We start from the raw sequence: 12,008 nt of genomic DNA, 5'->3' as shown, positions 1-12,008 counted from the left end.
TGGATTTATACCACAATCTAGCGCCCCCTGCCTCCAGCCCCTCCCACTGCACGTAGTCTGCCTGGTTTTCACTTTTCATTACACACACCTCCTGAGATCCACCCCGCCGTCCAAGAGGCTGCTCATCCATCCATCCCAACAACACACTGCGCTGCAACGAGACGCTCCACCAGCGTTCACACGCACCACAACAACAACACAACTCTGCACGTCTGCTGGATGTTGAGATGCTCGGTGGAGTCTGATGCTGTTCTTCCTTCCTCCTGAAACGAACGCCAGCACGATGCCAGAGCCCGGGATGGAGCGACTGGATTAATAAAAGAAAGGTCAGTTTGATTTATCTATGCAGCCTCCTCCTCATCCTCTTGTGCATTAATGAGAAACACACCAGGACTGTCATCGATTTGCATTCATGCTTTTTTTGCATGAATCCAATGCAACGTGCATGTGGTTTTTTTTGTTCCTTCTTGCATCTGAATTCTAAGCAGCAGCAGGAGGAGGAGGCTAATTAATGAGCAGCCTCCCTCCCGCTCCCCCTCCATCATCCTTCCATCCCTTTCTCCTCCATTCCACTATGTTCCCTTTGTGCTCGTTTTTTTTTTTTTTTTTACCTCCGCGTCCTTTACACCTTTTGTTCCGTGCACAACAAGCGGCCGCCATGAGCACACACACGGTGAAATAACGCTATGTACACACCTGCACGCAGAGCATGGCTGCCCGTGTGCTTTCTAAAGGAACCTGCCCCCATCTGCCTTTGTGCTGAGCCCGAGTCGGCGTGACCCGCTTCTCTGGGCTCACCTGATATCTCGCGCACGTCTCGGGGCCTGAAGCTCAGTGAACCACAGCGTTTCATCTGTTTGCCTTCAGCCTGATTATCTGCACGAGCACTGAGCAAAGAGAGAAACATGCGATTCATTAAGATGATGTTGACTCTGGGTCTTCAGGGACTGCGTGTAAATTATCGATTCGAGGGGGTGGACAAAACAAAACATGTGCACCCGTCCTTCAATTTTCAAAAAAAGCAAATGCATGTATGTATATGCTAATGTTTATATTAGGGCTTTTTATCAATTGCTAAGGTTCAATAAACAGATTTATTGCTTAGGCATCGTGCAAACACTGTAGGAGGTGTCATGTGATCAGCTATATTCACCACCAATGTTTTGATGTCTTTGCTCATAAAGAAGAGTTTAAAACCAGGAGCAAACAAATTATATTTTATCGTGATAATTATCTATATCTTGATATAATCTTTGGCCATAGTCCCTATCTAGTGTATATGAATTGGTACAACTCTTTATTAAATGCAGTTAGAAATAATTGGCGTTCTCTAATAGAAGATAAAGTATCTGATTCTGCATTGAACTCCTGTAATATTGTCACAACGGATTGTGTGAAACGTGATCAGAGTGGATGCAGCAGAACCGGAGATATCACATCTGTCTGTCCCAGTGACCACATGTAGAATAATGAGCACTTCCACTGGCTCCCATTACCACTTTCAAGCTGTATCCAGTGGATCCCAGAATTCATTGTGGTGTGCGGTTCCTCTTTAGCACATCTCTCGGCTTTAATTCTCTTTTAGGTTGAATTTAGGACAAACAGTATTGAACAGACAAGAAGAGGCTGTAGTTCTTTCTAACTTATCTTTCTACATGACACCAAACAGCTTAATATTTCATATCAGACACTTTCAACATCAATAATAAATACCACACCATTTTATTAATACCTCTGAAAAATGGTCTTTTGTTCCAGTAGACCTACAACAATTGGATTTATGGTCTTTATTATCTGAAGCAGGTCTTCCACTCTGTTTTAACTGATCAATACAGTATTGATCCTGTATTGATTATGTTGAAATGAAGCCATCAAATCATCTGAGCTTGATTTATTTGTGCAAAGAACAGGATGTGCACGTTACAGGAATTTAAATAACACATTTGTCCGGTTTCTCAAAAACTACTAATTGATCTCATTAGTTTATTTGAGATCAATTGAGTGAGGTAAATAAACCCAGAGGCAAAATGCACTTGAATGACCTGTGGTGGAAATATTTGATCTTCACATTTATTTATTTGTTGGCAATAAAATAAAACGTATATCTTGGATAAACCTTTAGAAGTTCCCCCCCTTTTAAAAAGCACCAAATGCACCACCCTCCCTCTCTTGTGATCCTCCCCCCCACGCTTTTCAAACAGACCCTAAGCATAAGGGGCAGAGCAGGTTGGTTAAAACCATTTTCTCATTCTCACGTGTCACAAACAGGCAGCGCAAATAGGACTGGTCCACAAACAGAGGCTTCATTTTGCCAGCAGTCAACATGGCCGTGAACATGCTCCCATCTCCTGCGTGGTCCGGGGAGGAACAACCATCGCTGCTGGACCAGGACGCCTCTCAGTCAAGCCAAGCCTCCGTCTCCTTCTCCATGCCCTGCCCACAGCTGTCCATCGGTGAACCCCTCATCCACGGCGGCAGCAGCCCGGCCAGCACGCGGCCCCCCCGCAGCAAATCCAAAGGAGAGCTGGTCATCGTCATCAACGAGAAACTGCAGAACAGTAAGTGACTGCGTTTGACCTGATAAGGCGGCGGGTGGGTCATGCAGCTGCTGAGTCAGCTCGCTCAGGGAGAGTCACATTCCAGTGCACAGAAGGACACACATCTACACACATCTACACACATCTACACACACACGCACCTCTGCCAGCGTTTCAAACATCTGCCTGTCCTTTCCCCCCCACATGTGTAGGTAATGGGATTCATCCAGTTCCTGCAGAAACCACCTCTCCAGTCATCTCCTCTCCTCCCAGAAGACAACACTCCATCTCCTCTTACCCCCATCACAACAAGACCAGGAAGGGCAGCAGGGCCAGCTCCATCGGCTACACCGCCTTTTCCCCGAGGCCGTCCATTTCTCGCCACTCCAGCATCGCCACCGTCCCGCCCCTGGACCGCACCAAGGTGAAGGACTACCTCCTGCTGTCCGTGCTGGCCTGCTTCTGCCCCGTCTGGCCCATAAACATCGTGGGATTCGTCTACTCCATCATGGTAAGAGTCAGTTTGGTAGCTGTGTAGGACTCTGTGATCTGCAGTCTGTTCTAACAGATGGTTGGATCTTCTGCCTCAGGCCAAGAACAGCCTGGAGCAGGGAAACCTGGACGGTGCCGTGCGCCTGGGCCGCGTGGCCAAGATGCTCTCCATCGTTTCACTGGTTGGAGGGACGTTCATCATCATCGCCTGCATTGTCAACCTGGCCAGTGAGTGTCCCAAATCTGACCTTTAAACACTAACCACACCTTTTCACCCTCTGTGTAGTGGTGCACAGACGACTCTCTCCCCTCAATCCTTCCTATATCCCCTCTGAAGTTTGCCTCGATAGATTTGCAGCAGTAGATTTGCTGTCGCTGATCATCTGGGTTTCAAAACCTGCCCCTGTCACTGTTTATCCCATCCCGACATTATATTTAGCTCCGTTAGCACAATCTGACTGTGTTCTCTGATATTATCACATCTAAGTCTGCACAACACTGCACTAGCTGTGAAGCCTGCACCAGTCCTAACACACTGCAGGAACCATGTCAACGCCCCACAGAGATCAGAGCGTATTAATCACATTTGCCTCTGACTCAGATCTTCATTTTTATTAAATCTTCCTCTGTAATACCAGGGCGGCCTCCGGCTGTAACTGACCACATGCCTCAGATCAGTGTGTGTGTGTCTGTTGAGTGATTTGTGCTTTCTGTTGTGCGCCTCGATCTGTTCGCTTGTGCACTATGTGGAGCCCTGTTGTCACTGTAACACATGTATAAGATGTATGTATCCATGTGACCTGTCGACTCGCACAAGACCAATAAATGCATTTATTGTACCTGGCGAATAAAAAGATTCTTATAACAGATCAGTGATTATTACTTATTAGTGGAAAACAATGAGTATTTGCATGACTTGATATTTAAGTATATTCGTTTATGAAGGATGAGGTGACTCCTCATCTGTATGTTTTCGACCACGGACAGTTTCTGCCTGTTGGGTCTCATTAAGCCCAGAGATGTAGCAATTAACTTAATCAGCTTGAGAGCAAATGCACGCACAACTTGACTTGAAGGGCTCTGGGACTCGACAACCCTTGTTTTCTCGTGATGTAATTGTCCTCTGTGGTCTGTGAAAGTGAACACGTCCATATAAGGTTGCAGAATATTCAGCTCTACCGCAACTAATACACTTCCTTTTCTTCTTTTAGTAAATGTGAAAACCTGAGTTTCATCCCAGGGTGAAACTGGATAGGACAACTGACCGACTGGCCCTCACCTGCACCACCGTCTTTACCACCTAGTCATTACCTGGATGTGTGACCAATATACACCCAATATACTCATATTTCTGTAATCTATAGAGGTCCTTTTTCGCCAACGGAAGAAAATGACATATGCAAATGCTGCTGCATTGAGTTTGGGGGGGGGGGGGGGTGTCTGATGTAAGATGGAGAAGGGCAGTCAGACTAATCGGCCCCTTCTTATTCACGCCAACACGTTCAGAACGATTCTCTAGAAAGACACAAACTCTTCGCCGTCCGCAGAACTGACTCAAACCAGTGGGACGATAAAACCAGTGGAGCTGGTAACACGACATGAAACAGGAAGCGACGCCTCATGCAAGTCCCCCACAAAATGTCCGCCAAATCCATCCTTCACCGTTCCGACAACACAGTTCCAGCTCGCCGCTAAATCCCCCCTCCGACCCGCGGAGAGGCTCCTGGATTTGTGTCACGGAGCAGAGATTCATCCTTTTTCCTTCCCGGAGAAGAAACACTTTCAATCATCGTTCGCCGTCTCCTCCCCGGTCTCCTTCTCCTGACTCCTGCCATACATCATGTGTTTGAGAAGAGAGTGTACGGGGGGGGGGGGAGACGAGGAGGATGAAAGAGAGGCTTACCAAGGACTAGCTATGGCTGCTGAAAAAGGAAAGGGATTATGGGAAGTCTTGCACAGAATGCACAGTCGCCACTGCGAGGAAAACATGTGCCAAAAAGGAATTTAGTGGGAAAAGTTTCTCAACTCTGATCGTAGAACTGTTGTTGTAGAGGGCGTTTCCACTCGGCTGCGACTTTACTGTATAATCACTCGACACCACTGAGCACTGTGACCTGAGAGCGGCTACACGTCCACCTGATTGAAAAACCCCACTGTAGCAGGAGACTCATTTTACAGTGAAGCCAATTCCGCTGCGTCATCTCGAACCTATCTTTTTTGATAATGTTTTTGTAAGCGATCACTTTGAAACCAAGGAAGATTTGTAACGTGACGCTCCTCAGTGCCGTGTGTGTGTTGACAGACGGTGGGAGGGTTATGTGCGAATGGGAACATCACGATTTGGTTAAACAAATTTAATAGCTCGTGATTGCAGGAAGGGTTGAGGCTCAATCTGCAGCCACAGATCGGTGGCACTTGTTTCTCCCATTAAAAACCATGAAAACTGTTGAATTTGATTAACACTTAACTATCTATGCCCTGTTTGTTTGTAATATTGTCGGATGATGCACAGTTGCTGTGATAGAACTAATGTTTACATCTGGTTTATTATGGATATTATTACATTTCCTGTGTGTTATGACCTCTAATCTCTGTTTCTCAACCAAAACAAACGAGTTTCATTGACGATAGATAAAACTCCTTCTTTATTTACCGTATCCTGGATCTGGAATAAAGTACAGAGAGGTTCAGACCTGCAGATAATTTTCTTTCTTTTTTCTCCCTCTGTTTCTATTTAATATGTAAAATTTAATTATAATCAACAGTCAATGTATTCTGCAGATATTAATCTCAATATTGTGATAATTCTCTAGTTGGTATGAGTTAGCATTAAGTAGTTACGTAGGCACAGGCGCTGCCACCGGGCTAATATAATCTTTGTGGTTACTGGCATGTTGTGGATTTCTATTCATGTACGACGATAGAAACTGAAAGACCTGCAGAGATAAAGCTGGCACTTGGAATATTATACTTCTGCAGCACATTCATAATAAAGACACAATGCATGGAACATGTTGTCAGTGTGGTTTTGAGGAGGTGAAGAGCAGCGGCGGTGTTGATTAAATGAAATGAAAAGTCAAAAAAATGAGTGATATCCAGAGAGATTAGCCACTAAAGTGAGATTGTGTTTTGCAATTAATCTGATGAGAGGAACCAAAAAAAAGAGAAAGTATTAATATAGTTCTCCGTACTGTGACGGTGTATAAGCTGCATGAGAGCACCTGCTGTCGACGGGAAGACTTAACTACTGAGAGGAGCGGCCCCTGAGCCAATGAAAAGCTCTGGATGAGAATTAAAACCTCAGATGACTTCAACATATTCAAAGCAAAAATATCTCTCATATTCTCAGAGGTTATTTTTAAACCCAAAAAGAAGTTATCAGCTGCTCAGCTTAACAGCTATGAGTATTTATACCTGAGAGATTGGGTAAAAAAGTTCTAGATAATCAGTGACTTGAATATCTTTGTATTTCTGTTTATTCAATACTCAGTATAACACACATCTTCTCCAAGGCCCAGCATCAGACCACATTTAAACTCACTAGATCTGGATTTTTGTTTTGATCTGCACCAAATTGCCAACACTCATAAATACCAGTCACCTTAACATGTCAGGTTTGTTTTTATCCAGATCCTGCAGTTATTCTCTAAGAAACCAAGGAAAAGTTGAGAGTTGCCCTCTGGCAAATAGTTAGATAACAGAAAACCAATTCCTGGATCCGCACCAACATTTTACAAGTTCTTTTTTTAGTCAAACACCACCAAGCAATCACATGTATTTATTTTTAAACCGTTCTGAAAACAACGCAGATGAAAAGTTAACCTTGGCGGAGGTCAAAACCATGAGCTGCAGCAATTTTGGCATCACAGCACAAAGAGGTAATTTATATAAACCAAGAAAAACACTGAACACAAACATTTATTATATAAAAGATGATTTAAGTCCCACATAGCAAGAAAAACTACAAACGTCTCGTTTATTATTGTGTTTCCAGAAAAAAAACCCTCAATTAGCAGAAATCACAGCATCGGAATACAACCCATTCCTGTGTCTGACAGCTGGAAGTTATTTCTGTTTGTACTCAGCTAATTAACAGCAGGTATACTCAGCTCCCAGAGGGATCCCAGCACCAGACAGGGGCCACGTCCAGCTGCAGGAAGTGGGTCGGGGATTATCCAGCTGGGTCAAACAAACACTGAGGCTGTGAGGCAACTTGGCAGCGTTTGAACGCATCACGATCAAGCTGTCGGTCCACAGGAGGCGACAGCGTAATGAGATACAGTACACTGACCTGTGGCCATGCTGTTCTATTAATCAGCCAGAGTAATCGTTATGAGAGTGAAGTCACGCTGCGATGGCTGGTCTGGGGCTTAGCTGTTTTTTAACCTTTAAAAGTAAAACAATATATATATTCTTTTAATAATTTATGACATATGGATGTTTTCACATCAAAGACTCAGAGTTTTACTTACTTTAACAACAATTATTTACACTGCAGTAACAGCTGCCTTGTGTTCATCAACTATCATCTAAACATCTATCTATCTATCTATCTATCTGTATATCTATCAATCTGTCTATCTGTCTATCTATCTGTATATCTATCTATCTATCTATCTATCTGTCTATCTATCAATCTGTCTATCTGTCTATCTATCTGTATATCTATCTATCTATCTATCTATCTATCTATCTATCTATCTATCACAATAAGGGATACAGGATGTAATGAGTTAATTGAATTATAATTGAGAACATTTCCAACATCCACGCATATATGTTAATTAAAACATGATGGGCCTTCAGGCTGTTATTTGTCCCATTATTACTGAAGTCAGCAGCAACCTGCACCATCACAGTGCAGGCTCTAGGTGACAGTACTGCAACCACTTACTTTTTTATGTTTTCACAGATTTTTTGCTAAGATTAGTTGAGTTTCACTGAATATTTGTGTTTTTTAAAGGAGAAACCAGCATTCGCTCAATAACGTGGGCAGAACTAAAAAGATTAAATTTCCTCTAAAATCCAACATTTCCAGGAATCAATAGCCTTCCAGGAAACCAGGCGGCCAGGTGGTAGTTACTGATACAAATAATATATTATTTGATGACGTAGTATTCTCCTCGTAGCTCTCATTCTCCTCCTTTATATGTTTTCATCAATCAGCACTAATGATGGCGCTCATCCCTGGTTTAAATAAATGTTTGTGGTTTCACAGAAATCTGCTAAACCACAGGGTTTCAGGTTAATCCTCCCTGAGTGAAAATAACTATTTTATTCTGTTAAAGGTTATTTTAATGTCTAGATTGGGCCCTTGTGCAGGAATGAGTGACATTTAATTTAACCTCTCAGGATTATTAAAACATCATCGTATTGTTAAAGTGATTATAACCCTGATGAGTTCTCACACGTTTCATGTTATTGTATCATCTGACGTTTCTTTTTAATTAAATGTCTTTATCGTCACAGGATCGTTTTTCAAAATGAATGTGTTCCGTCCTCAAGTGTCCGCTCTCATTTTTCTCATTTTTCACAGTAATCTCAGATTGGATCCTTCCTGCAGCTTCATAGAATAAAAGATAATCTTTTTTTTCATACTTTTATTACACATGGACCTGCACTATTGCAATGTTTTATTTATGTATCTGTGTTGAACCACAGGTAAGAAGTGTGACCTCAACTTTACAATCTCTACCTTTGCTACCTGTGGAATTATTAAGGCTTAAACAGATTTACAGCTTCTGAATATCTTCACATGAGTCACAATACAGCTTGTTGGGTCCTTGTTTTTCATTTTTTGTTTATACTCGACTCTGTAGGTGCCTGTTTGAAATTATTACTAAAAGCATTCTTGTAGATATATTTTAAAGCCATTATGTAGCTTTAACTTGGCTGTGTGTAAATTTGTTATATTGCTGCATTTACGTCGACAGCTGTTTCTTACCAATCCAGCAGAAATCTTGCAAGTTCTATGTCTTATTTCCGGGTTCATTCATGTTTCAATGAAGGAGCTGCAAAGTAAGAACTTCAATGTACAGTGTGATGCCTGTTTACTGTACGAATGACAGTAATGACTCATTAATCTTCAATAACTTGCATTTATACCCTGACAAACCTGAGTCAAGAATCCAACAGACGATATTGTTATTTCATTGTGCTTTAACAGTGGTACTAAAGTTCTTGAATCATGAACCATCACAGAGAAACATGGAGTCAGCGGATCCTTCCGCCTCGGGCTGCGAAGCCGAGACACAAAGTCACAACCAGCCATGAGTATTAGTGAACGTGTTGACGCTGAGACAACTGGACAAGTGTCACGATCTGCAGAAGCTCTGCAGTGAGGCGTGGGTCACACACGTCCAACATCTCATGAAGAGGACGATGGGGGGACTGATTGTCCCTGAAGGCTTCTGCTCAGACTAGTAGGACATCAAGCATCTCTGCAGGCTGTGTGATGAAAGGTTTGGTGTATGTGCCAGCTAAGGCCTCTGATGGTACTGCAGGAGCCAGGGGTGGATACTGTCATCGTTCAAATGTCGGGCTAAAATTGGGGGATATGTGTATAAAATAATGCTCAATACATGATATTTGACTTTGACTTAACTCTGCAGGAATAAACAAACTTTTCTTTGTTTGTGTTTTCCTTGTTGAGAGGATCTGTGGAGGACAGATCCCCCACAGGGTCTGATGTTTGAGCTCAGGGAGAACAAACAGTGACTAAGATGAAACACAAGGAGCCGTCTCTGATTTCCCACGAAGCTTCTTTCCCTCTCAGGATACCGGAGAAAATGCAGAATAATCAGAAACTGTGCAGCTGCAATGAGCTTCTGTTGTTGTTGTTGTTGTTGTTGTGACACCTCTTTTCAATCTAAACTGAGCCTCAGTCCCGACAGTAAGACGCTGCAGGTGAGTCAGAGACGTCAGCTTGGTTTGACCCTCAGGGAATGACCGTCCATCCCTGAATACTCAGGAAGCAATTTGACCAAACACCTCCTGTGACCTGATACTGACCTTCCCCTTCAAATGGTAAAAGCAAAGATGATGTAAAGATAATAATCAACATCTTGACTCCAAGGTAAATAGTTAATAGGCTATATACCAGTAAATCTACCTAGAACATAGTTGAAGTTTACTAAGAACTAACCCTAATCCTAGCTCCAACCCTAATCCTAATTCTTGGGCTGGGCTTTTTAATTAACAGATTCTGTTTTTTAATAATCATGGTCCCTATGTCCCTGTGCCCATTATAAAACTTATTAAAGCTCAAACCGTCCTTATCTTTGGTTTCATCTTAAATTATCTAATTTGGGCGAATTGAGTCATGATTTGACTTGAAGTTTAACTAAAGTTTAAATATGGTAAAATTTGTATTTTTTGCATCGAACCTTCACAAACATCCAGTTTTTAAATACCACAGCTTAAATGGTAGATAGAGAAAAACTCAATCATTATTTCAGAAATAATAAATCTAAAGGTAAAACAAAGACATGTTATAAATTAAGTGATATTCAAATATCAAAAACTAAGTGTTCAAATCACATCAAATTACACCCCTCAAGGTTTTGGGGGGGATTTTCTTTCATCTCTGTCTTCCCATGAGTCGACCCCTAGATCCATTCGGCTCATATAACTCAGAGGAGAAGCTGCAATTACAGATCCTGGACACTAGGTGGCAGCGCTGTCTTTACTGGGCCACCTGTAAACTTTGCATGAACATTAGAGATTCAAAGAAGACACTGAGGAACAATGAAGAAATGGAATAGAAGCTCAGGGATTTACGCAGTAAATCAATAAGAATGTTTTTATGAAAAAGAAAACGAACCATGCGCACACTTTATGTTCCAGAGGACAAACATCCAGACGTCACAATATCTATTTACATATGAACACCACTGGTTTCTTCAGCATGCCTCATGGACCACGGCAGCGTGTGTACAAATAAAACCTGTAAACCAGAGTGAAGCAGCAGCGATGGAGAGTCAGAGAGTCAGAGTACGACGAGCACGCACAACAGCCTGCTCTGAAACTTCTCCTCTTTATTACACCACCGTCCTCCTCCTCATAAATAAAAAGTAGGTAAACATCAGCTTGTCATCAATAAGAAAACACATCGAAACAACCGTGAGTGGAACCAACATCGTCTGGAGTTGATCAGAGCCACACACCTCAGCAGGGTCACGACACCATGATGAACACATCGTCCTGCAGCGGAGTCCGCCACATATTCGTCTTTAAGTTTGTTCCGTCAACACCAAAACATGCAAACATACTGGACACAGACCATCAACATGGAAGAACCAATTATCTTATTAGGTTGTGCTGTGTGCAGGCAATCCAACGCCCAATCAGATCCATAGATACAAAACAGTAGTAAGACCACTTGGAAATCTTCGGAAGCATTTAGGCAAATACATTATTGCAAGGGAGAGGTATGTGTGCCGTGAGACAGGAATGGAGCCAAGATGGAGCCGGTTAAACGTCAGCGGTGGATGAGAGCAACAGGCCAAATTCAGGAGGAGCCAGAGAACCTGACACGAGAGGCGAACCGTGGGATGATTCAACTTTCTGTCTCGTTTGGCTTTTTCACGATTTCAATTTTCTCTGTGATTGAAATCTGACCAGCTTGGCGCAGTGCGCAAGGGGCATGTAGATGAACACAAAATGCACAAAAGGGACATGGATCCCCATGAATATGATTATGAATATTCTCCCTCTCGGAGGCCTTGTGGCAGGGACGGTCTCCCCCCCCCCCCCGATTTGAATCAGGTCTATTTAGCTCCACGATTAGAGCATTGATTCTCTGAATGGAACCCTTTGGGATGATGCTGTTGTGAATTATGAACTCGTTTTATGACACAGAGAAAGTAGGATATGAATCCGTCACAGTCATGCAGAAAGTCCTCGGAGCATGCGATGAAACGTCTCTCTCGTCTTCCGGTGGTCTCCTCGGTGTCGGGGGGGGGGTGCAGGAGGCTCAGT

The 12,008-nt window shown here is 42.9% G+C and overlaps 1 protein-coding gene across 1 annotated transcript; it reads left to right on the top strand.

Annotated features, from left to right (window-relative positions):
• Positions 1 to 98: 98 nt before the first annotated feature.
• On the top strand, positions 99 to 4,408 carry prrt2 (proline-rich transmembrane protein 2). The gene is made up of 5 exons (XM_053414166.1): positions 99 to 326; positions 2,269 to 2,558; positions 2,750 to 3,048; positions 3,128 to 3,257; positions 4,241 to 4,408. The coding sequence occupies exons 2-5, from the start codon at positions 2,324 to 2,326 to the stop codon at positions 4,255 to 4,257; spliced, it is 681 nt and encodes a 226-aa protein (XP_053270141.1). The 5' UTR covers positions 99 to 326; positions 2,269 to 2,323; the 3' UTR covers positions 4,258 to 4,408.
• The last annotated feature ends 7,600 nt before the right edge of the window (positions 4,409 to 12,008 follow it).

This window comes from Pleuronectes platessa, chromosome 21 (assembly GCF_947347685.1).
Source record: "Pleuronectes platessa chromosome 21, fPlePla1.1, whole genome shotgun sequence".
Lineage (NCBI taxonomy): Eukaryota > Metazoa > Chordata > Actinopteri > Pleuronectiformes > Pleuronectidae > Pleuronectes > Pleuronectes platessa.
The sequence above is the reverse complement of the archived record's forward strand: the minus strand, read 5'-3'. Positions and strand labels throughout refer to the sequence as shown.